Below are 27,648 nucleotides of genomic sequence, written 5' to 3' on the forward strand. Positions count from 1 at the left end.
ACTATGTAAGATATTCTGGCCGACACCGGGCTGGCAACTCTGCAACAGTTCACATTTGAGAAATCAGAACTGATGAGGATTTTGATCTGTACTAATTTTACGTTTTATTGGAGATTTTATTTTTATATATCTATTTTTGACGATGAGGTGAGTTGATGGCAGCATAATTGATTATAGTACTTTGTAAGTTATAATTGGGAAGAGATTCGAACATTGACAAGAATGCCTGTGTTGTGATTCAAACAATGCATTCAATGAAATATTTATAATATATTCATTTTCTGAACAATTACGTAAAAAAAGGTGCAGGTTAAGCATAGACACCACGTTTTGGAATATTTAAAGGCTCAATACTCTGCATCGAAAGACATGTTTACAATGAAGATGTCGGTGCAGATTGTAAATAGTCCGTCATATTAAAAAGCATTTTTTCTCTACTTTTTTTCTTCAAATTATTCCCTAAGACGTTCCGGACTAATATTATCTCGGTACATACTCAAATAATTGCTTACAGATAGATAATACGCGTGCAAACTGTTATGCCTGAGAAATGATTACGTGTTATCCTATTAATGCAATTATTTCATCACAAAATACCCTCTCAGTGTCTTAGAACTTTTCGGATATAGTATACATGAAGCTGCATCAGTTCCCGAAGGAGCAGGACGCTCATACTTTTAGGGATTATTCATTGAGTATATACGAACTTACAAAGGGGGTAACAAAGCGACTTTTATTTACTTATCGACTGATACGAAAATAAAAAAGAACGTATCTACTTTATATCTGCATGTGTAGTGCCCTTGTACTTTATCTATGACTATGTGTGTGTGTGTGTAAGGAGGGGGAAATTTAACGCATCTCTCATGTCTTGTGCACTGGATACTTCTTACTATTGCACTACGTAGAAAAATTATGGTATTTCATGTAGAAGTGGTAATAGAACACAGAAGAAACGCAGATCAGGGGGTTCTCATGTATACTATTACCCTTGTTTCTTAGGAGCTGTATTCATGGATGTAGATTCACTTAAGCGAGGATTTCTCTTACGGGTACAAATACGCATTGGGACGTATGACGTAAAAACTACTGTACAAGGAAAACGAACCACCGTATGCTAGGTTGCCACATTAACCGAAAATGCTGTCTTAACAGGGGGTCAAGGCAGAAGGGTGCACTCCCAGTGCAGATTCACTTCAAGAGGTCTACCAAAACACCAACCAACCTGTGCTAGTTGGCCACTATAAAGCAAGAATGCTATCTCCATAAAACATAGCTGAGCAAGCGAAGGGTCTGCAAGGCTCATTGTCACTTTAAGAGGTCTTCAGCATCTCAAAGCAAAGTACCATGACCATCCCGAACACATTACCAAAACCGAAGAAGTTTCAAATTTAACTTCCGGTTTCACTACTGACTTCCACAGGAAGAACTGTAAGAAATATCCAGATGATGCGGTTTTATCCCAAGAATACGTTCTGTCTTTATAACCCTTCAATTTAAACCGGGAGTAGTTCGGATTAGCCATTTCCGGTTTCACTATTATCATCATGTTTTGTGTTACTGAATATATTTGAAATTCAGTTGATCACCGGTTCCAGTTTCCTGTTCGTTATTATTTTTGTGTCAAGTCTTATTTGACAGAAGATATTCAACTGCTTAGACTTTACAATAAGAAAGCAAGTTATATTTATGAGTGTATCTTTCATATCAACCATCACATTAACCAAGCAAAAGAAATATTCTTTGAAAAAAAAAAAAAAAAAAAACTTCAACTTTGATTTCCCTTTAAGTAGTTCTAAAGTAGAGTATGGTTACTACTTAGTTATAATTGGTGTTTATTTGTCAGATGGTATCACGTTGAACTAATCAGAGAAAATCTTTTATTTAGTGTTTTCTTACTAACTTAATAAGAATCTGTTTCCTTCGGAAGCAAAGTGGAAGAAAAAAAAGTTTTCTTCGTGACATTTTACGCTTGGTGACCATTTTGTCTATTTGCTATTTACCTCAGTATGAAAACAAAAAAACATCTAACATTATTAAATTTGTTACACATCATATACGAGTTGTATCGAGTAGTTCGCTCCTTTCTCGGTGAACTATCACCGCTAAACGAATTACATAATTAAAGAAAGTAAATAGACTCCGTACAATTAGCTAAATGTAAGATATCTGACTTCTTGGCCAACACCATTACCTCACTGAAGTAGCAATTCTGGTCAGATCCTCTTCTAGTGAAGCAGTGCTGGCTGTCGTCAGAGAAAAGAGAAATGCCATCTCGTACTCACAAGATGGTGTGGACATTGCTGTTTAAAAAGTCAGCATTAAGGGCGAGGGGAGCCGATGTGCTTCAAAGGGATGAGTGATACAAGACGGCTGGAAGTCCCTGGCCTCTTAAGGGCGGAAGGAGTTATGGTTTCATCTTCCAATTGCCGATGTGCACTACTCTTGAAGATCATTGCTTTCCTGTGAAATACTATTACAAAAAGTTAGATCTCTTACATTTAGTTTTTATAATTAGCTGGCATCAATTACCCGCTTCGTTGGGTAAAATTAAGAAAAAGTAGGAATATGTTCTGGTAGTCAGTCACGTTTTACTATTGCCTATGGGTCATTCCATAGTAACGGACGGGACATTCATAGATATTTCAAGTACAATGAAGTTTAATTTTCTAGTTGTCCTTAATAATTATAAATGTAATATACACAACAGGGAAAACGTAAGTAAAATAGGCTTTCTGTAGCTTAATTTCAGAATATTGTCAGAGATATGAACTGAGTTGTTAATATTTTTATGGAGCGTAACGGACGGGACACATATTGGACGTGGTTCGCAACTGTCAAATAGGTAGTGTAAATTTCTGCGAATTGTTAAGAAGTTTGCAAATATTAAGTATAGTACGAGGCGTCTTGATCTTTCAACTACTGCTACACAACATATTGTGTCAACTTGGTTTGTTGGACATGAGTTCTGCTTGATTGATTAACCATAGTATAGCGAACGGACGGGACAATTTGTCCTATGTTTCAAAAGCCATATTTTATACATACTACGTTATAATTTCTAATACACGTTTTACAATATGTGTGATATTAACATAGTTTTACTGATGTAACGTTATTTGTAACTAATAGGATTGTCTATTACACAACAACTTTGGCAACATAAAGACCATAGACGTATTCTGTAGAAAAAAAAAATCAGTTTTCATCGTCAGAGCACACATCAGAAAAAGACAGTTTCTGTTTTACTGCTTCTTTTGTATTAAACATACTCAAATCCAAATCAGAACTACTGCTGCTACTACTACTATCGTCCTCGTCTAACACTGTATATGAATGGAGCTCTGATAAAGCTGTTCGTCCAGCTACAACCTGAAATGGATTGATGCCCCTAAAGTAATGTTTGGTTTGAATGTGTGGTATAGCCAGTTAACAGTTTTCCACCTGTTTTGTAGGACGGATTTCTGCATGTCTATTGTTCGAGTGTCAACAAAATAGAGTTTTATCCCTTTACAATAAGAAGAAGCAACATGAAAAAACTCTTTGGCTGAGCTGACCATCACCGTTCTTTCTTTAACCTCTGCCAGACCGTTCTTTTTAAAGTCCCACCAACACCATCTACAGCTCCTTTACCGTGGGATGTTGCAAAGAAATTCCATTCTACCTGTACTCCGAAATCGTTTTCCATGTAACACATGTTTGCAATGTTAAACTTGTTTTTAAACTGCGCGGCACAGCCATCAGAAAATATAGACACTTCAGAAACATTGAAATTTGATCGAAGATCGTCAATAATTATCTTCAGAAAACACCACACACTAACCTTATCATGAAACACATGATCACTCACAATAGCGTAAGAGATGGTATGATTTTTAACCCATGCAACACATGTGAAAATTGTAACTTGTTCATGATTCCAAGGTGCACTTTGTATTTCATCTTGGGTTAGAGTAGTATAATTCTCTGCGAAGTCCACTTGTAACACTGCTTCACATTCTTCCACGCTTCTTTTTTTATATTCAAAATGTTGTTCTTGTGTCTTTTTCACAAAATAATGAGTCTTGAAATTTGTCAGTTGACCCTGAAGTTCATTTATAGCATCAACTACGGACCCCTCGACAAATACTTGCTTTAGGCGGCCATCTATATCCTCCCATTGCTTCCATTTTATCCTGTCACCTAAGTTAAAGTCATCGGGTTCGGGCAATAAGGAAATGATTTCCTTACAGCTTTCGCATGATCCTGTCATGCACTTTTCGGATCCCACATTGCAGTATATTTCTTGCATAAGGTCACTGCTGGTGGAGGGAAAGCAAGGTACCTTCTTCGCCAAAGCTTCAATAATGAAGGTAAAATTTGAATGATATTTACACACACAAATATTGTGAGGCATTTCCGATGACGGTAACACAAACTTCGGTCGTAGTTCATAAAATTTGCTGAGTTTAATCTTAACCGCAGGGTTTTCAATTGTAAACAGGCGGTAAGCTTCTTTAACTGTCATCATCATGTGACGTTTCTGTAACTTCATTCTACCACCATCACTGCACTTAACACTTTTAAAGTCCTTTTTCCCAGGGGACTGACGGCTTACATCATCTCTGCAGTAAAATGCTTCAACCGTACGTACATCTTCAGTAGACATTCTTTTCCCAGATGATTTTATTGTTTTGGTCAACGAATTCACGGATGAATCGCAATTTCGAAGAGTATCCGAAAGCAGTTTCTTGAATACAGCTCTTTTCTTTCGTGGGCTTTGTGGCCGCGTGATTTACTAACCTTACTAATGCATAATAAAAGAGCGTTTATTAAAACGCACGTTCAGAAATGTAGTCGTTGGTTTAATTCTATTTATCTCTCTCTTTCTCTGTCTTTATCGCTCTCTATATATTCATAACAGTTCCAGTACAAACCACATAATTACAGTACGAACTGAAGTATTGTAAGCACAACTATACTTTTATATTCATCAGATTAGTAAACATTAAATGAAATGCTGATATTCTTTTCTTTCTTTTCAAGCACTTATAATATAATTTACATTAATGTAAACCAAGAATAACCTTGACCCTAAGTCTGTACGAAAGGAAACAATGAGAATACACTCACAGTCTGAAATCCGTAACGGACGGGACATTTTTTTAGTAGAACAACACGTGAACTTCAATAGCACATGATCACACAACAATTAGTAATTTATAACTTACTACTTGAATACTCTTTAATACCAGCAGCACAAATATTAATTTTACGAACGTCAACATAATAATAAACTTTCTTATCTTTCAGCGTAACTTACGGGACACAACACAATCGATATTTCATTCACACTTTCCTAACAGCTCCAATGATGTATGTAGCTTGAACAACGTCAAATAAACTCTACCTTCCTGCCTTCGTTCCTCACTAACAAACAACTAAGAAACACGTGAACACATTGATTGCTGCATAGGTACAAACATTAGACTATTCTCACTCCGTAGTTGCTCCCACGCGGACCCTTGATTTCAGCGAAGCCAGATGACGTAATTTTATTTCACCGCGAAAAATGTTCTCGTATCATTACCTGGAGACTTTCTCCCACATGACTACGTACTGAATGTTTTTTTATATCAATGTTTGTAAAATGGTACCCAGGCTCAGTTCGACGTGGAATGACCCTAATGCGCTCTTTGATATCGGCCATTTTCGATGATTTTTATATATCCTCTCCCCTCCCCATGTTGCGGGGTACGGCATCGGACATGTCATTGTTCATCTCAGCGAGCCCGAAAACTATGAATCGAAATTTTTTCATTTCGATCATTTTAATATATTTCCGCCCTCACCTAAGTTGCGGGGCTGAATTTGGATTTAAACGACATCAGAAGGGTCACTGTTCACCTTAGCGACTCTGAAAACAGGATTCGACACTAATATCGGTCATTTTCAATCATTTTAAAATGTCTTTCCCCTCTCTACCTTTAAGATACCCTATCAAAGTGATATAACAGAAATCATCTCACGTTTAAACTTCATGTAGGTTGTAAATTTAATCGAAATCGGTCCGTATGTTTAAAGTTTTATTTATATCTCCCCTTTCCTTAAGTTCTACCCTCAAAGTGAAATAATAAGGAACACGTCAGACCCGAACCTCATCTATGTTCAAAATTTGATCTTGATCGTTTGATTCAAGAGTTATTAAGTTTTATTTATTTTTTTAACTTTTTCCTCCCCTCTCCTAAGTTCTATCGTCATAGTGAATAGATAAATACCATTCTAGGCCCGAACCTCATATGTTGAAAATTTGATCGAGATTGGTCGAGTGGTTCAAGAATGAAGTCGTCACAAAGAGCCATTATCATTTTTATTTCTTACATATATCTCCCCCGTCCCTACGTTGCATCGTCAAAGTTAAATTACAAAAATTATTCCAGCCCAAACGTCATCTATGTTGAAAATTTGATCAAAATTGTTGGGTGGTTCAAGAGTTAAGTTTTATTTATTTTTATATATAAATTACCCCTCCCCTAGGTTCTAGCGTCAAAGTGAAAATATATATATATATATAAAAAAAAATGCAGGCCCGAATCTCCACTAAGTTCTACCGTAAAAGTGATATGATAAAAATCACCCCTGCTCCGAACCTTATCTATGTTGAAAGTTTCATCGAGATTGGTCGTTTGGTTCAAGAGTTAATAAGTTCTATGTATTGTTTTATAATTCTCCCTCCCCTAAGTTCTACCGTCAAAATAAATAGCTAAAAACACTCACAAGCCAGGACCGCATTTACGTGAGAAATTTGATCGAGATTGGTCGGTCGGTTCAAGAGATTAAGAGTCACAAACATAGTTACTTTCAATTTTATAATATAGATTACAATGAGAAATATCTTGAGAAATACAATGAGAAACATTGTGGTTTGTCTAGCAGCAAGACTTTACCAGTTAAAAGGCGAATTGTATCTTGAAATCGAAACCGTATTAGGTAAAAAGCTTTAATAAATAACAGAGTTAGAAGCTTTTAATTGTCAATATATGACAGAACATTACAAGGTTATTTTATTCAAAACATACAACCCATACAATGTAATGTATCGTGACCGATAATCGATACGTTACAAACTGATTTATTTTTCCACTTGGTACTAAGAGTAATTCACCGAAAATAGTTTATGCTCTCTCCACCTGGGAATGATTAGAGCATTCCGAAAGAGGCAGTGAGTGATTGATGTGATTTGTAGGGTTATGGTAGGCAATTTTCATACCTTATTTTTATTTTATTATTATTTATTTTTTTCTAGTTTCTCTTTTCGAAGTACCACAAAGATTTGGTGTGCTAAAAGCTTCAAAGCATTGTCCTGGACTTTATTCGGAGGGGAGAGCAAGAGATAAATGTTTATTGAATAATGATATAAATGTGAGGATGATTTTTATTCATTATAGGTTGCATTGAAAGGAAGATGGTAGCACCAAAGACAAAAGCAATAATTAAACCCAAAGGAGGCCACTACTTGATTGGGAAGGGGGGAAGAATATCAGAAAAGAATGGGGAAGTGCATATCAGTCATGGTAGGAGATGGGCACTGCTCCCCTGAACACTGCGGCACATCCACAAAATTTTTTTAGTTTGATACAAACAAAGTAAAATAAATATTCCTCACTTGCCATTATCAAAAAAATAATAAGCAATTAAAACATTGAGATGAAAGTTAAAATTTCTAACCTCTAAAACATAATTGTTTGTTTCAAATGTGTTTGTGCAAATGCAACTAAGGAACATACCTAAGTTAGCCACTTTGTAGTTTATATTCACAACAAAATTCTTGCAAGTTCTTTATGTAACACCATTAAAATGATTTGCTTTTATGAAGTTTCTTTTCATTTTAATTTGTATGAATGTAGTATTTTCTTTTTAGTAACGTGTTGATAATATCATTGCCTTTTGCAATCATTGTTCATCATGAAAGTTGTTTAAAGTATACACTTAATATTACAATTACGTATGCTGAGAATATTAATTACAGTAACTTATCCCTAACTTTGGACTCTGGTTTGAACCCGTTTCTCTTGCGCTTAAGTCAGTCGTGTTACCGATTGAGCAAGGGCAGCCCCAACTTATCTTTATATTACCTGTATATTTCACTTTATCACAGCAGAATCCTTTATGACAGTGTTCATAGAAGATTTTAACTAAAAGGAAATCAATCAAAAAATATCGAGACTTCCCTGAAAACATATAACACGTCCCGCCATTGATATACACCCACATCAATTTTGGAAAGTCGGCGCCGTTGATTGTATCCATAGAACTCCTTAGAAGGTGTCTCTTATATCCAAATTGAGACAAAATTATCGTGAAGAATTCTAAAGAATAAGCTTAGAGGTTCGATGTTCTCAGCTAGCTAATTTATAAATGTAAACAATTTCTCTCATCGCTGGCTAGCGCGTGCGCCATTGATGCGCATAGTTCCTGGTTCGATTCCCAGTGGGGAGCACAAAAAAATTGATTCTGCAATCATTAATTCTCATCATTCTTCCGTCTCCATTTGCCAAAACGGTATAATTGTGGGACGTTAAACTAAAGTTTCAGTTCAAAGAAGTAGCCGGGTCACGTGTATACCACGTCAGCAAGTTTAGTTATGTTGAAAGTAACTAAATTGTATGTACCCAGGCCGACGTTTTAAGTTTAGTTAGGCTACATACTACAAAGAAGCAATTATATATATATATATATATATATATATATATATATATATATATATATATATATATATATACATGGAATCGATGTTGTTGATTGTCCATATCTTGGGATCACCTCCATTAACAAACCAATTCTAACTTTTGACCCTCTGCATCAGAGGTCGCCAAACTCATGAAGATTCTGAGCTACCATACCGTTTTTACTAGCGTACTACTGTGAGTTACAATCAGAAGAACTACTAAGATTTTTTTTTTTTAACACATTTGTTTATTCCCTATAAACTTACATTTCTAGTAAATATGAAATCAAACTATCCAAGTTAGCAAATGTCTAATATACACACAAGAAACATAACGTGCACAACCCCATACGTATACAATCAACTGTGAGATGAAGCTGACAATAGCAGTTGTGCGGGAGAAACAAGCAGTTGTTGACAGCGCCCCCTGTCGTTAGCGTCAGCTCAGTGGAAGAATCAAGGTTAGCCATCTGGAACGTTAACGCGATTTACCGAAAGTGCCTCCGCCCGAGTAGCTCGCGATCGACGGTTTGGCGATCACTGCTCTACATCCTGGCCAAAATTTATGGTGATCCACTAAGTAGTTTTTCAAATTTTGTCTCTTCCAGACGGATAAGTAAAGTAAATATATAAATTAGTTTTGGTAACCGAACTCTTTTTGTTTTTAGATACACTTAAATAGATAACCAGTTTTCAAAAACAAGAGAAATAGCTGTTTATGTATCAAACCCGTTGCTAAAAATAAACTAGTTCGAAATTTCATTGATATGTGTCCATACGCTTAAAATTACAAAAAGCGAAGGTCTGTAAACTTACGTGCCGGCATTGTTATTTGCTGTATTATTATATAGGCTTTGAAATATTGCAGATGGTTACTTATAATATCTTTCTTCGGGAAACATAAAAATGAGTATTATAAAAAGGAAAAGCAGGAGTATTGTTTTATTGTATGAATTACTATTATTTTTATTTTAGGTAAACAAGGTTACAATGCAGCAAGGGAAAGGAGCCGAGTAAAAAGCCTACAAATAGCGTTTCTGGAGTTGCAGCGATCGTTACCTGCTGTGCCGCCAGATACTAAGCTTTCCAAACTAGACGTTTTACTTTTAGCTAAGTCGTACATTCAATACTTAACAGGGATTCTGGAAAAGGATAGAAGCGTGTATGTTTGTGCCGAAGACAGCACTGCTATTACAAGCTCTGATCATATTTTACACCCAATAAAGGTATGTGCTAAGGCATTTAAAATCATTTATGCTTCTAGGGATTATTTGGCTATAAATAAAAGAAGTGAATTTTACTTACAAGGGACATGTTTCGGTTCGAACGCGAGGATCAACATAAAACTTGGTAGATATATACAGGACTAAGTACTGACCACTGTAGGGAGAGTCATTTCCATGTAAAATTCGTTTTATACTGACAGTGCCCCCTATCCTTCGAAACACTAGCAGTTAGATTCTGTGTTATAGGCGCTGAGTGAAGATCATTTAGGTGCGTCAGTGTGTGGTAGTAAGCTCCAATTAGTATTAGGTGTGGTAATCAGTGTGGAAAAATGGGGCGGGCTGTTGGCATTAACTCCTTTCCTGTAATTTAACTGTTAAAAAAAAAAAAAAAGCAAACTAAGGCGCAAAATTATGGATCAAACGTCAGTTGGAGCGGAAGATGAGTCATTTGAGATATTTTGTACACTTTAAGTATCAGCGAGTACGAAAATGAATTAGAAATGATACACAAATCGACACTCTACAGATATTATGAAAAAAATGGCAGGGCACAGGAAGACATCTATGATAGCAGTTCAGAACGGGAATAAGACAGTATTCCATAGCGGGAACAAGACAGTAGTCGAAGCAAATACGACGTATCTCCAGCACGAAAACTGAAAAGTACAGATGTTTTTTGCAGTTTACGGAAGAGAAAATCCGGAGTATTTACAAAGATTATCATGAAGGAGGATACAACTCGTATAGGAAGCTTCTGGAACGACATAAGAAACTTATTTCGTTAAATAACCCCAAAAAAGTTTGGATTATGGATACGCGCTGTCTACGAACTTTGCTTCATTCAAAGGGAATCGGGAAATGAAACTCCAAACAGTGAAATGTGAAGTCATCAGAGAGCATTGTGTATCAGTACATTACTAGCATTTACAGTGCTGAGCTTTCCAAGCGGCAAAAGAAGTTGGCTTATCGGAGTTCAAAATGTCGCCGACTTTCATTGGAAATCTTTAGAAACAAGCAAGAATTATATCACGGACAATTCATAATATCTGTAGAGTGTCGATGTGTGTATCATTTCTAATTCATTTTCGTACTCACTGATAATTACTTTGCACAAGAATGTCGCAAATAACTCATCTTTCACTCCAACTGACGTCTGATCCTTAAATTTGCACGTTTGTTTGCCTTGTAACAGTTCGACTACATGAAGGCGGTTAATGCCAACAGCCCTCCCATTTTTACACACAGTCTACCACACCTAACACTAATTGGAGCTTACTACCACACACTAACACACATGACTGGTCTTCACTCAGCGCCTACAACGCGGAATCTAGCTGCTAGTGTTTCGAAGGATAGGGGGTGCTGTCGGCGGAAAACAAATTTTACACGGGAATGACTCCCCCTACAGTGGTCAGTACTTACTCCTGTATATGTCTACCAAGTTTTATATTGATCCTCGCATTCGAACCGAAACATGTCCTTTGTTAGTTAAGTTTGATGAAGCCCCAAAATTAAAATTTTTTCTTGTATCCAGTGTATTAGAGGTAAAGTCATCTTGTTTCAACATTTCGCTAATACTTTTTCAGTGTTATCCGTACGCTACTAGATCTGTGGAGATAAAATTTCAGTGTAACGTCTTACAGTTGTACCCTTTAGGATAAAAGAGACGGATGATTAATGAAAATGGTTGATTGTGAGAACAAATTTTCTGTTTTTGAATTTAGTTTCAACCTGGGACTACGTGTATCTGTTTTTTAGTACCGGTATCACATTATTTCATCTGAATGACCTTTTTAGAACATACTTTTTTGTCATAAATAATTTGTGAAAATATGTAATCAAAATATGCTTCATGTATATCAATACACTTCTTTCATCGAATACAAAGTGTTTGTTCGCCAGTTTCAAACATCTTAGTCCTATAGTCAATGGATTCTTTAAACGTTGTTTTGACAGGTTTCTGATTGACAAAATATTTGTTCATTAAAAAAAAAAAAAAAAGTTTAAAGAGCTTAGTCAATAGGAGGCAGATCTGGTGAGTATGAAGGATGAAGCAGAACCTCAAATTTCAACTCTTTCAGTTCCTGTAGGCCTATACATGATACATGTGATTGTGGATTATCACGGAGGAGAATTATGCATTTTCTGTTTACAGAGGCTGGATTTGAAGACTATTATTTTTTATGTGCAAAATTGTTGACAGTAATGCTGTGTATTAATTCTTTCACGTACTCCTAGAAACTAATGAATCACTTGCATCACTTTGACTCCATCAAACTGCCACCATTATCTTCCTTGAATGTATGCTTGGCTTTTGATCTGCGTCCAGCCATTTGCTGTTATTTTTTTTTATCACATAAGATTAGACGAGCCAAAAAGGATAACTTTTTTTTTTTTTTCTGCCTGATACTCAACGATATACAGATTTTCAAACGTTGTGGTTTGTGTTGTTCTATAAACACATGAGGAACCCATTTGTGAAGCTTTGTCACATTCCCAAGAGATACAGAGAGTCTGGGAAGTGTGGCTATACCTACTTCCAGTTCGGTAGCAAGTTCTTGAGCAGTTATGGAAAGGTTAACTTTCACTAGTGCCTTTAGGTCATTATCACTGAGGGCACTCTTATGTCTACCACGGTGCTCATTTTGTAAGGCCGTATCTCCTTAACAGAATTTTTCAAACCAGCGTTTCACTGTGCGTTCAGTAGTAATATCCACCCAAAAAGCAGATTAAGAATTACTTGGGCTACAAGACGCTCCAAGTTTGAATTCGTTAGGACTAACAAGTAACACTTCCGAAGAGTAACACTTCGATTTTGATAAAATTTGCCAGGTAGGTACTACACATGAAATAAACGTGTACGTGTTTTTATTATTATTATTATTATTTTCTGCGGAAAAACTGTTTTAAGGGGCAAAAGCCCCCACCCAAAATTTTGAAAGTTGATGCCCGAAAAGCAAAAACAAGTGAACCGAAGTCAACGAAATTGTACACACATATTGTAGACGCAAAATGAGGGAATAGGGGTTTCATATTTTTCTGAAAAAAGGTTAGGTGAGGCACTTGACCCCTCCAAACCTTTGATCACGAAATATCAAAAGTGCTAATAACAGTACGTCACATGTGTGTAAAAGACATGAAGAATCGCAACGAAACTTTGTATAAGGACAATAGGCAAAAAATAAATGAATACTGTTTTTTTTATTTTGTGCGGAAAAACTGTTTTAGGGAGCAAAAGCCTCCACCCAAAATTTTGAAAGTTGAGGCCCGAAAGTCCAGAGGAAATGAACCGAAGTAAATGAAATTGAGCACAGATATTGTAGACATAAAATTAGGAAATACGGGTTTCGTATTTTCCTGAAGAAAAAAGAAAAAAAAAAACGTTTGGGTGGGACACAGACCCCTCCAAAATTTTGGTATTTGAGTCCCAAAAGGCAAGAAGAAGTGCACCGAATTGAATGAAATTGTGCACAGATATTGTAGACGTAAAATGAGGTAATTGGGTTTCGTATTTTCCTGAAAAAAGCGGTTGAGTGAGGCACGGACCTTCGAAACCGTTGATTACGAAATATCAAAAGTGCAAATAAGCATACGTCAGAAGCTCCTAAAAAAATATGGAGAATTGCAGCGAAACTTCGCATAGGGACAATTTGCAAAACAATAAATGCAACGTGTTTTAATTTATGCGGAAATAAAGTAAATATTACTGTAACAGCGCAGGAAGGGATGGACCGAAGCAAATGAAATTATGTATAAATATTGTATAGACCCTATGTAAAATAAGGCATTTCGTGTTTCTCAAGTGTCCCTAGCCGTTTTGCTTCAAATTTGGCACATCAACAGCAAACAGGAAATAAATCGACACGTGTTTTTGTTTATACGGAAAAACATTGTAAGGGTTAAAGGTGCCTCCTGAAACACTATAAAATACCCTATACTCTTTGTGCTTGTTGTTGATCTGCCAAATTTGAATAAATCTGTTGGAGACACTTGTGAAACACGAAAGGCCTTATTTTACATATCCAATATCTACATACAATGTCATTCGCTTCGGTCCACTCCTTCCGCCACTAAACGCCTCGGTCTAGTCAACAGTCTTTTTGTTGTGAGGAAAATACGAAACACGTATTCCCTCATCTTACCTCTTCAATATTTGTGCCCATTTCATTCACTTCGGTCCACTTCTTGCCTTTGGGGCGTCAAATTCCAAAATTTTGGACGGTGGCTTTTGCCCCTTAAAACCATTTTTCCCCCAAAATTAAAAAAAAAAGTATTCATTTATTTTTTGCTTATTGTCCTACACAAAGCTTTGTTCCAATTCTTCATGCCCTTTTTGCACATCTGACATACTGTTACTAGCACTTTTGATAATTTTTGATCAAAGGTTTGGAGGGGTCCGTGCCCCACCCAACCATTTATCCCAGGAAAACACGAAACCCGTATTCCCTCATTGTATGTCTACAATATCTGTGCACAATTTCATTCACTTCGGTTCACTTCTTTTTGCCTTTCGGGCGTCAACTTTCAAACTTTTGGGTGGGGGGATTTTGCCCCCTAAAACCTTTTTTTCTGCAGAAAATAAAAAACCCGTATTCGTTTATTTTTTTGCGTATTGTCCATACACAAAGTTTCTTTGCAATTCTTGTCCTTTACCAAAGATTTGGAGGGGTCCGTGCCCCACCCAACCGTTTTTTCCAGGAAAATACGAAACACATATTCCCTCATTTTACGCCTACAATATCTGTGCACAATTTCATTCACTTCGGTTCACTTCTTCCTGCCTTTCGGGCGTCAACTTTCAAAATTTTGGGTGGGGCTTTTGCCCCTAAAACCGTTTTTCTGCTGAAAATAAAAAGCACGTATTCGTTTATTTTATGTGTAGTATCTACCTGCCAAATTTTATCAAAATCGGAGTGTTACATTTTGGAAGTGTTACCTTTAAGAAGGTATACATGGTGCCTTCCATTTCAACTCAGGCAAAAAAATATAAAATTGTACCATCACCATCTCAGATATTGTTGAAACTTTTTTTTATAGCAACTAGACATGTTTTTAAGAGACCCATATTTTTTTGTTTTGTCGAAAAAAATTTTCCCGCCAAGTAATGGGCCATCAAAGACGGAGAGTACAATTTATGAATTGTAGAAGACATGGAAAATGGTCAACTTCGGAGCCTCACCATTCGGCTATGGAGACAGGTAGAGTTATAATTCTTGTTGTGGTATGTACATAGGGATATAAATAAACTATATTTTATTATAGTTTGGTTTGCGCGTGCGTATCTTTTTGTACATAAATTAACAAATGAACGTCAATTTATCTGAAAAGTCGAAGTTTGCGAATTTTTTTCGAGCACTTCTAGTTCGAATTTTAAAATTCTGTTTTCACGGTTGCTAAGACCTGGTTACCCGCTTTCCGAAAAAAATTTTGTATCGCTTCTGTGTGCAACCGTTTTGTCGCAAAAAATTCGAGAAATTGTAAAATTTTCAAAAATCTCCATGTTTGGGCGCCATTTTCTCGAAAACACCATCTTTTAAAATTCTGAAATTTTGTCAGATGGTTCAACTTTACATGAATAATAAACACACCAAACACCATTCTCGACCAATGCTTCATGAATTAACTGCAGCCTTTTAAAGTTAGCGAAGTTTCCTTAACTTTGATGTCACAGTTAGCAACACTGGAAACAATAAAAGTGCAATGATTTGATGATGTTTGTGGTTCACATTCATTAAATGAAGAATAAAAGGTTTTCTTGACTGTTTTTTATTATTATTTTGATCAAGAAAGCTCTCTGAAATAGTAAAATGACCCTCCCCCTACTCCTCCGTTTTCTTAAACCGAAATAATCTGAGGTGGAAATTACGATTACGAAACGCAGAAATTTCAAGTTGACTTACTTAAAATGGTCTTCGGAAACAAAATTTCACTGATTATTATTATTATTATTATTATTATTATTATTATTATTATTATTATTATTATTATTATTATTATTATTATTATTATTAAGTACATGGACCAATCATTTGCTTTGTTGGTGTCTTCTTCGCTAATAGCAGGTGCTCCAATAGGTGTTGGCTCACTCACAACTCGTCCAGGAATGGATCTAGGGGGAAGAAATGTTATTTTATATACAAATAAAACCGATCTCAGAGTTTGGAGCTCTTAAAAGTAGCTCTAAGTAGCAGTATTACCCCCTCCCCCTTCCAGAAGTCCGTCCTGGATCCGCCCCTGCGTAGCACATTGGCGATAGTCACAAATGCTGAAGGTCCATGTGGAAGCATAAACAGCACTTCAACTTCACGTAATTCATGATTTATTCATATTATTTCTGCTACGCACCACTGGTTATCATACATATAGGCCTATGTATGTAACAAAAGTTCCTTTTTGCAGATTTCTTAAATCTTCACTTTGAATTGCAGAAGTTCGATTTTGGGGGAAGCATGAAGTTAGTTCATGGTGACCCGTTACTGCCATAAAAACTTCGCCATTTTCCGAAAGTCAAAGATGATTTCGTTGAATACCAGTTACCGGTCGCATACTTTCCCTTTTTTTCTTCCGGAAGTCGTCGAATTGAGTTCCAGGCAACAAAACGAGAGTAATACCCGGAGTTTGTACTAGCACTATACTCACGAATTCTTCTGCGGTTTTAGTGGGGGCGCGGTGGCTGAGTGGTAGAGCGTTCACCTCCGGTGCTTGGGGTCCCTGGTTCGATCCCAGCTCGCGCCGTGTAGGTTTTGTGGTGGACAAACACCGTGCTCTGGGTTTTCTCGAGGTTATCCTGTTTCCCCCCACTTTCTACATTCCACCATTTCATTCATTTCTCATAATCACCGTCTTCTTTAGCCTAACCGGCATAAGCGTGGGACGTAAAACTTAAAGATTTCATTTCATTTTTTTTTCTTCTGCGGTTTTAATACTGTGTATCTGTTTTAGCTTAAGGTTATGTCGCGTTGCCACATTCTTTACACCCCTCCCCCTCAATACCGTCGCAGAGACCCTTGCATGGCCGGTTTCACTGCAAAACCACTGCTTTATCGGACCTGTTTGCATCTCGAACATCTGACAGCGATTTTTAAAGTGGGATGCAGCACCACTAGAAATCACTGACACGGTTTGGGAAATTGTAAACACTGTTTTTGTCGTATTCAAACCTTTTTCTATAAAATATATTTTTGCTTTTCTTCGAGTATTTTTAGAATCTTGTCTATGGCTATGAGTAAATGAGCCGAATCGTGTGTTTTATCGTCGTTTATTACAACAAAACTGTCAGTTGTTTCATATTCCGGTGATAACTCTGAATTTCACTTTGCAGAATAACAGTCCAGTTTTCAGCAAAGTCCACATGAAGTAAAATATAATTTGTATCTTGAAATTTTATACGGTGCTTTTCGGTAGCAATTAATTCTCTTTGGATTTTCTTGATGTAGTCATGAATTAGAATTCTTACAGTTAAATCAGCAATGTACGATACGAAAAAGGAAGTGTCTGTTTTTTTAACGAGATTATTGTTTTCCCATATGGCATACGTAACACTCATTTTCATCAGGATCAATGATTAAAGACTCCACACTTATTCGTTCCACTCCAGGACATTGACCACATTCTTGAAGAAGACAGTTGTCTTTTTCTACGGATCATACTACTAAAGGAAATAGGTCACTCATGACAGCTTCAATACAGGCTGAACCTTTGACTTGTAGCAACGCAGTAGCAGCTAACCTAGAATTTGCAGAATACACACACACACATACACACTTCCCTCGCAGGTTGCGGACTGACCCACTTTAGTCGAATACTGTAAAATTCCGAGTGACCCATTCTTATGTTGGGATTGTTTTGTTTAAAAAGTCAGTAAATTTCTTTGGTACGCGTAAGAAAACGTTTCGATTTTTTTTAACTTTTTTGTCCTTTTTCGATCACTGTAATGACATCGCACTTAATTGAGACTTTGTCTGGAGCATTCCAAATCATCACTGAAGCAATAATTCAGACTTTTTGTAGATCATCAGAATTTATTGGATGGCCATTTCAAGTAAACTTAAAATTTGTGTGTTTCGTAATCGTAATTTCCACCTCAGATTATTTCGGTTTAAGAAAACGGAGGAATAGGGGGAGGGTCATTTTACTATTTCAGAGAGCTTTCTTGATCAAAATAATAATAAAAAACAGTCAAGAAAACCTTTTATTCTTCATTTAATGAATGTGAACCACAAACATCATCAAATCATTGCACTTTTATTGTTTCCAGTGTTGCTAACTGTGACATCAAAGTTAAGGAAACTTCGCTAACTTTAAAAGGCTGCAGTTAATTCATGAAGCATTGGTCGAGAATGGTGTTTGGTGTGTTTATTATTCATGTAAAGTTGAACCATCTGACAAAATTTCAGAATTTTAAAAGATGGTGTTTTCGAGAAAATGGCGCCCAAACATGGAGATTTTTGAAAATTTTACAATTTCTCGAATTTTTTGCGACAAAACGGTTGCACACAGAAGCGATACAAAATTTTTTTCGGAAAGCGGGTAACCAGGTCTTAGCAACCGTGAAAACAGAATTTTAAAATTCGAACTAGAAGTGCTCGAAAAAAATTCGCAAACTTCGACTTTTCAGATAAATTGACGTTCATTTGTTAATTTATGTATAAAAAGATACGCACGCGCAAACCAAACTATAATAAAATATAGTTTATTTATATCCCTATGTACATACCACAACAAGAATTATAACTCTACCTGTCTCCATAGCCGAATGGTGAGGCTCCGAAGTTGACCATTTTCCATGTCTTCTACAATTCATAAATTGTACTCTCCGTCTTTGATGGCCCATTACTTGGCGGGAAAATTTTTTTCGACAAAACAAAAAAATATGGGTCTCTTAAAACATGTCTAGTTGCTATAAAAAAAGTTTCAACAATATCTGAGATGGTGATGGTACATACTCTGCCTGAATTGAAATGGAAGGCACCACATGGTACTTGATATTGGGTTTTCGATGTTTATACTTATGTTTAGGATTTCTTCAATATTTCTGGCGTAACCTGAAAAATAAATATTAGATTAGATAGAGCAAAGAATAAGCAATAAATGATATGTAACAACTTACATTAAGCTTAAAACTATACGAGTTATTTATAAAGAAAATCAGCCAATATAAAAACGGAAATTTCGTATGGTACCACCTGATAGAATCCTTCAGAAAGATGGAAAAAAATTTAAGTACGCATATTTGTAAAAACTCCGTACCCGGAAAAATGGAGTCCGGTTTCCAGCGTAGTGATTCAAGTATGAGCAAAGGTCACCGTGACTTACAACCACTCCAAATAACTGCTCATAAATGCAATAAGATGCATATTGAATAAGTAAAGTAAGGAAAACCTTACGTTGCATCCAGTGAATTACAGATTAATTTATATTTTTATTAGCTGAAATACCTGTTTTCCATGGGGAGAATAGGTGTGTGAAAAGCGCAGAAAATATAACACGCTCAGAAATTCTTACAATAATTTTACTTACAAAAACTGTAATTACTGAAATCAACTCGCATTTTTAATCTTTCGGCTCATTCCTGGAAGCGAGGAGTGCGACAAAGAAGTCCAAGTCAGATTGCTCGACCCTAGTGAGTCCTTTTATTTTCCTAATGTTTTTATTATTCTTTCTCCTGTGTTTTAATCTCCGTGACCAAGGCTCTAGGGGAAAGCTAAAAGCTTGGAAGTGCAAGTTGTTTTCAGGATTCTACAATTATTTTTAAGTAAAATGATTATGGAAAGTGTTTGAAACCCCCTTTTCCTCTTAGGATATGTATTTTAATGAAACTGTAATGATAAAAATCCGTAGTGTCACCCCCCTTTTCCATCCCCATCCTTCGTCCCTCTCATCTCCCATGCCGATATGGCTGAACATGAACTTAAACGATATCGAAAGTGGTACTATTCATCTCAGCGACCTCGAAAACTATAAAATTGTCGGTCGTTTTTGATTACTGTTACATATCAACATGGCCATAGGGAATAAATTTTGACTTAAACAGCATCGAAAGTGTTACAATTCATCTCAGCAACCGTGAAAACTTGGATTCAACGCTGATACTGGTCGTTTTCGATTATTTTTACATGTCAGCCCTCACTTCTCTCCCCGTGCCGAAAATGTGATTCTAACCTAAATTAGGCTAGGGTCTACTTATGTACCAAAGGTCATTAAAGTTGGCGCAGCAGTCTAGGAGGAGTCCGCTAAATATTGTAACATTCATTCTTATTTATATAGATTAACTTGGGAAATGCTCGGTTCTTCGCACGGGGAGAATACCTTTCATTTTGGACATAAAGGGCACCAAAACTGTCACCAATGAACTTAGGGATCCCAAAAACTATGAATTCAACACTAATATTGGTCATTTTCAATTATTTTTACATGTCATCATCTCCCCCCCCCCCCCTTTAGAAGTACTAATGGAGGCTGAATTTGGATTTAAACGGCATCGAAAGTGTCACTGTTCGTCTAGCGACCCTGAAAACTGGATTCGGCACTAATATCGATCATTTTTATATCTCTCATTCACCCGTACCTCATATATGTTAAAAATTCGATCGAGATGGGTCAGGTGGTTCAAGAGTTATCGAGTATTATTTATATTTATATATCTCCCCGTCCCTAAATTCTACCGTCAAAGTGAAGTGATAAAAAAAAATAAAAACTTTCCAAGTCCAAACCTCATCTATGTTGAAAATTTGATCGAGATCGGTTGAAAGGTTCATGTTATTAAATCACTTTCATTTATATATAGATGCATTGATGCAAAAGTCAACTCATTTTACCATCCCTCTGAGGGTTCTGCTAGAAGACAGGAATCCATGCACTTGGCACTGATTTAACAGCGTACAGATGTCATTGAAAATGCCGAAACTGTATGAATTAATTTCTAATTAAGAAAATACAAGCAGATTTTCTGTATAATAATTATTCAGTATTTATCCTATCACATCTACGAGCAATTATTAAGTAGAGAAATAGCTTAATGATAATATTAAATAGTTGAAACCACTCAATTTTAAGCGTTCATTAAATGAAAATAAATTACATACAGTTTCGATGATGCCGTACCCGCTGGACTTGGGGCTAGCACGTGCGCCTTTGTGCATGTGATTCCATATTTGATTCCCCCCGGCGGGAGAGCACATAAAATTTAATTTCACAATCATTTACTTTCATAAATCAACCGTCTTTTTTTAGCCTAAAAGGCATAGCTGTGAGATGTTTAAAAAAATAATAATCCACTATCATCATTGGTGCAGTGTAAGAAAACTTACGTTGTTAGACTACTTAGACTATCATTTTTTTTTTTTTTTTTGTATGTGTGTATGAGAGAGAGAGAGTGTGTGTGAATGAGTGAGGTACGAAAAATTTATGACTATGAACTAACCTTTTTACACGTGTTCAAAGTAATGCCCTGCGTCACTCTTGTCTTGAAAAACTCCATAATCGACCCTTCAATTTCGTCTTCTGTGTGAAAACTACGTCCTCGCAGGTGCTTTTTAACGTTAAAGAGGAGCCAAAAGTCACACATAGCCAAATCAAGGGAATAGGGGGGGCGGGTGGAGATGCGGAAATATTCTACCATAATGAGCCTGGAAATACTCCACTGTTTGCTTTGCAGTGTGCGAGAAGGCATTGTCGTGTTGGAAGAGTAAACCTCGGATTTTCAAGGAACCAAGAACTTGGGTTAAACAGACTCCTGTGTACCAGTTTGCTGTAACCGTCTTCCGTTCTTGTAACCTAATAGCTGCGACGAGACCAGTGCTTCGGAAGAACACAACGTACATTGCTTTCTTCATCACTCGCTGTTTTTTTACAGTAGTTTGCGTCGTGTCATCTTCATGAACACTACTTTTCTGACGAGCGGGACAGTCATAAAATGAGGTATAAGCTTCATCACCTGTCACAATTTTAGAAATCAGCTGGTGTCAACGTTGGTTTAACATACCCAGGATTTCACAAGCAGTTCTGATCCACTCTGCTTTCTGGAATTCAGAAAATTGATGGGGTACCCACCGAGAAACCACCTTTTTCAGTTTGAGATGCTCGTATAAAATTATGTGCACTGACGAGGATTCAATGCCAAGTGCCTCCTCTATTATCGCATAGGTACACCATGAATCTTTAGAGACCGTCTTGCACAGCAGCCACTAAATCCGGCGTTGTTGAACACGGAGGTTTTTCTTCACGAGCTTCATCTTGCAAGGACCACCGACCCCTTTGAAAGTCCTTGTACCATCTAAACATTGTTGTATATGATGGAGCGGTATCCTCAAATGCTTACCTCAATCTTTGGTGGTAGTCTTTATCGTTTAGGTCAAGCGAAAATCATAGTAATTCTTGACTCGAAATGCTTCGCGTGAGATCTCCATTCCAACCACACTTTGATAACAAGTGTCACTCTTACACAAAACTCATAGATTGGACAATGCAGTTCCGTATGTTTTCAATACTTCAGATGCCTCACCTGTAACGAGAGAAAAAAGAAATCATTACTTTATCTCTTATAGTACTTGCGTATTGCAAAATACATGAAGTGTCCCTCGTAGACCAAACAGGTGCTTTACGGGTAAAGATCACGAAATGCCAGTTAATTTAGCTCTTGCTTTCAAGAAATTTTCTTCTTTACAGAAGACTAATCATCTAATGAGTGAGTTCACTACTTGAATTCTATATTTGTAGTCTATGTTCAGTATTTCAATACATTATTTGGTCATTATTTCAATTTTTAGTGTTTGTATTCATTGTTTCGTATTTTAATATACCATATTCAGTATTTGTAGTACTTGCATATATCTAAGAGGGAAATACACATTTTAAAAATATTTTCTAATTACTTTCTGTTTTCAGAGAATCTCCGAATGATCTTAATACAAATTACATATCTTATAGTTCAGCATAACGACGATCACTCAGGTGACCCCTCCCTTTTTTAATCATAACATTTTTCATTAGTCTGTTCTAGCGAGTTTCTGGCAATCACTCTTTCACTGTTATTCGTTGGCACCTATACAAAGTTCTACAGCAAAGACTATTATAAAAACAAGTAAACACGAGTTTGGCAAAAATACATTCAGTAAAGTGAAGTATGAAGTTTGGTGTTTCGTACTTCATTATCTTTTTTCTTGGAGAAGTTAATTTAAAGTTCAATTCATTCCATTTTAGCGCTAAGAAGACGTGCCGAAATATTTGTTTTCCTAATGTAGTCACTGTGAATGAATACGATGTATGGATAAGGTTGTTTTGAAAAATTGCATGCTGTGATGGAATGCCTTTAAAGTTATAATTGCCGTGTACTAGCAATGCTAAAAATCAGTATCAAAGGTACAAAGCTACATTAACCATGTTTGGTAAATTTCATACTCTAACTTTCAATTTTTGTCATTAAGTGCTTGCAAATTGCTCCCAATTCAGATTTGCACCCATATATATATATATATATATATATATATATATATATAGGGTGTTTCAAAACACCACCGACAACATTTGGGATGTGATTCCTGACATTAACTGACACTAAGATAAAACAAAAAGTATTATAGACCAGCCTGAGTGTACAAATGCTACCTTTCGGAGTTATAGACTGCCGAAAACATGGAAAATGAAGTTTAAAGATTCATAACTTCAAAACTATGGGACATACTGTAATCGGGTCAAGACTTCACTACTCAATATGTACGCTATCCAAAGATACATGTTTCAGAATTCTAAGGTACTCACGCAACAATTTTTATTGAGGGAGTTTGGCTACGGGCATATAATTTGAGTTACTCACCTCTATCTCTATAAAAATTGTTGCGGAAGTAACACAGGATTCTGGAACTTGGATAGGGCACATAATAGTTCCTAAGTGAAGTGTTGACCCAACTAAGATAGTTTCTTTAGTTTTGGAGCTATGGACCTTTGAAGTTCGTTTTTCATGTTTTCGGCAGCCTATAACTCCGAAAGGTAGCATTTGGACACCCAGGTTGGTCTGTAATACTTTTTGTCTTATCTTAGTGTCCTCTTAAACGTTACCGGTGGTGTTTTGAAATACTATATATATATATATATATATATATATATATATATATATATATATATATATATATATATATATATATATATATATATATATATACACGAAATAGAAAAGCAGTATATTTACAACTCTATTTTTTCTTCTTTCTTTCAGAAGTGGCCAATGAGATCTCGTCTATATACTGGATTACAGTACATTCCCTGCAATCGATTGCCACAAAATAAGAGAATCTCAGCAGTATCTTCTAATACAAATGTGAGTTGTTCAAACGACTCACAGAATTGTGATACTGAAGCAGATAATTGCGATGAGTAAATAGTCAAATATTTAATTTTCCTGAAGTTTTCGTGATACTGCTATTATTGTTTGTTCGTGTCTTACGTGTGTTTCCAGTTAAGACATGTCCTCGTCAGGTGTATCCAAAACGGTATTTTCTTCGCCAGGGCAGGTTGATCAAGGATCAGAAGTAGGTTCCAGTGTGGTTATGAACCGTTTACTTTTTGAGCATACTGTAGATCAAAGTCACACATTTCTTCAAAGAGATGAACACCAGAAGCGTTTAAAAAATCTTAGAAAAGAGTTGGATTACTTGCAAACAACAGCCTGGAAATACCAACCAATTGAAAAATACATTGGCCAATAAGATTCTAACGTATATTATAGTTGAAGCAAAAGAATAAGACAAATAAAATGTGGGATTTTGTAAGGAATATATTTACTTTCTGGGGTAAAGAAGAGACAAATATACCTTCTTCTGAAACTTTGAAACATGCGCTATCGATTCTTGACAATAAGGAAGATGATAATAATATTTTATTGATGAAAGGTAGTAAAAAAGTGTATCGAACTGGAGTCATTACAATTCTGAAACCAGATTATGGCCTTATAGATGACAAATATTATTTTTCAATATCGAGCTTCCCTGAAGAGAATTTCAAAGTAGGAATGCGCATTGCATTTGAATTGTATTCCTGTTCCGACAATGACGAGTGGAGAGTGTATAAAATCTATAATGTTGCTGATGAGGATTGGGAAGCAGCAGAGCACAGTGGAGCTCTGAGCAAGCCTGTTGAAGCGGTTGCAGAGGAGGACGATTTAGCAACCAGAACAGCAATTGTGAGCCAAGTAATCAGACGTGAAGGCCGTAACCTAATCTTTGCTTCAGATGACTTGAAATGCAGCTTAGATTATGTCGTTACCGAGTTTCTGCCTGTTGAAGGTAAGTATTATATATATGTATATATTTAGGTGTAAATTTTATTTATTCATGGGGCCGGGGTGGCTCAGTGTGTCAGAGCGTTCATCCCTGGTACGTGGGGCCACTGGTTCGATCTCAGCTCGAGGACAAATTGTATGTGCGTGGGTTTTCTCGGGGTTCTCCCGATTCTTCTCATTTTCTTCAGCCGTACATTTCATTCAATCTCATTGTCACAGTCTCCTTTAGGGTACACAGCATAACTATGGGGCGTAAAACTAAAAGATTTATTTATTTATTCATGTATTTATTGAGCTGACCAAGTGAAACTATTGAGTGTTCGGTTTGCATTTTTTTTTTTTTTACTGCTTTTAACTCGAGAAAAACTAAAATATCCAGACTTTTATACTAATAAAGGATATTGATGACAGTGACACGAGTAAATACTTCATTTATGTTATTGAAGAATAGTAACGCCAAAAGTTAATCGTTTTAACAGGAAATCTACACTACAATATTTGACAGATTATCAATGATCTATTAATCATTAACTTTTAAATAATTTCACTACATGACGTGAAGTGAGTATTAGGCGATTGGAAGAGCTATTTCGTACATTTTATATACTAATTATCGTAAAACGAAATAATTAAAAACTCGTTAATATCACCAGTGAATTAGCCTTTAAGTTATAAGTAAAGACACTAAATAGCACCTATATATCAACAGCCAGAGGAAAGGGTTCCTTCCTACCACTGACATAGGATCACTAGGTCTGAGCCAGAGCAATAAGACAAGGGGCCGAGATAATTTGTGTATTTGTCAGTGGTGTTGAGCTAACTGAGTTCATCTTACTGGCAAAAAATGAGGTGTGAAAATAACACAAAATGACTACCACTTTAGCGTGTTACTTGTGTGTTAATTTAACACCAAGTACAATGCCTTCCAAGCATATCAAAAATAACTAGTAACTGTCAGTAAGAATTTGTATTGGATTTTATTGTTTCTATGAGCAAAGCTTTGCGAAGTATATTTGGTATTTATGCCAAGTAACGAATAACGTACTATGTTTTTTATAATCTGTGACGAAAATAATTTTGTAAGCCTATGAATTGTTTGATAGCAGTCACATGATTAGCAGTTTTGTCACCTGTTGTTATGTTTTAGCACATACGAACAGCAGATGGCAGCACTGCTACTCATGTAACTGTTGTCGGACAATTCATAGGCTTACAAAACTATTTTCGTCACCGTTTATAGAAAAGGTAATACGTTACTCGTTACTTAACATAAATGCCAAATATACTACGTAAAGGTTTGCTTATAGCAAACAATAAAATCCAATGGAAATTCTCACTGACAACTACTAGTTATTTCAGATATGCTCGAAAGGCAATGTCCTTGGTGTTAAATTAACACACAAGTAACACGCTAAAGTGGTAGTCATTTTGTGTTATTTTAACACCTCATTTTTTGCTGTGTACATCCGTAGTTTGTAATGATACAACTGCTTTTATGAAATACGATTGAACTTAATGAGCTACGTAGAAACAAAACCATTTGGAATACGCTGGAGAATTAGCACCACTTAATGTGATATAAGTGACACGTTTTGATAATTCTTCCAACAACACAGTTGAATTTTTTAAAACAAGAAATGACTAACTTCATCCTTTCAAATGATACAAGGAATTGTTGTCAAAGTCAATGACAGGAACTTCTACGGTAAGAGAACGGTCAAGTTAAGAAAGACAGATGAATAAAATAGAACCGCGTTAAACTTTTCCTCTTCAATCTCTTAAACTAAATCGTGTTGTTCTTTGTTCTGGAGAAGACGTTTTCTGAAAATTCCACCCAAAGAAAACGCACCCTCTAAATTAAGCTATCCCTTGTAGATTTCTCCATAAGAAAATGACATACCGTATGTTACTGTTATTAATGAAATATTTCTATATAACTAAATCTATGGCCTATGGAACCTGGAGGTTCAATGCTGCGTTCACAAAAGCTTTCTACTGACTTCCATCCGTAGCCAAATGGATCCAGTTCCTATTTTGTATTTCTGTTTCTGCCGTACCTTTTTGTTACACCCTGAATAGAAAAATTTATATATAAAATAACAAAATCGCAGAAGTCATATTTCATAAAACTTAAATAAACTCACTCCAAGAGAAAGCTACTGCTTACAGATATTTTCATGGCTAATCACTTATGGAACAATATAAGAATATTAATGAAATATGAACACAATCACCTGAGTCCTTTTTAAGAGTGTAGTTTGAAAAGAGTAAACTACTCCTTGTGAATATATTCGTAAGGAATAATTTACCTAGCATTGTAAAGTTATTAATGAAATATGTACAAAATCACCTAAATTGTTTCTGAGAAAATCGTCCGCAAAAGCTCACCCCCAATATTAACTACCTCTCGTACATTTCTCGTAAAAAGCTCATCCGTAAGA

General features: G+C 36.1%; 1 protein-coding gene and 2 long non-coding RNA genes across 3 annotated transcripts in view; 2 read left to right on the forward strand and 1 right to left on the reverse strand.

The window, feature by feature from the left end:
• Positions 1 to 24,389, forward strand: LOC145676149 (uncharacterized). The gene is made up of 3 exons (XR_014129307.1): positions 1 to 147; positions 9,683 to 9,933; positions 24,146 to 24,389. It is a non-coding gene; the product is annotated as an uncharacterized LOC145676149 (long non-coding RNA).
• Positions 18,740 to 27,648, reverse strand: part of LOC145676150 (uncharacterized) — an 11,128-nt gene continuing 2,219 nt past the window's right edge. Inside the window, exons 2-3 of the long non-coding RNA XR_014129308.1 lie at positions 21,356 to 22,435; positions 18,740 to 18,977 (exon numbers count right to left, since the gene is read on the reverse strand). This is a non-coding gene — a long non-coding RNA (uncharacterized LOC145676150). The remainder of the gene's footprint in view (positions 18,978 to 21,355; positions 22,436 to 27,648) is intronic.
• armi (probable RNA helicase armitage) overlaps positions 24,538 to 27,648 on the forward strand; it is a 36,291-nt gene continuing 33,180 nt past the window's right edge. The window contains exon 1 of the mRNA XM_081747053.1: positions 24,538 to 25,211. Coding sequence (XP_081603179.1) covers positions 24,683 to 25,211 — 529 coding nt within the window. The 5' untranslated portion in view covers positions 24,538 to 24,682. The remainder of the gene's footprint in view (positions 25,212 to 27,648) is intronic.

The sequence above is a fragment of the Thermobia domestica genome, chromosome 18 (genome assembly GCF_964235325.1).
Source record: "Thermobia domestica chromosome 18, izTheDome1.hap1.1, whole genome shotgun sequence".
Taxonomy (NCBI): Eukaryota; Metazoa; Arthropoda; class Insecta; order Zygentoma; family Lepismatidae; genus Thermobia; species Thermobia domestica.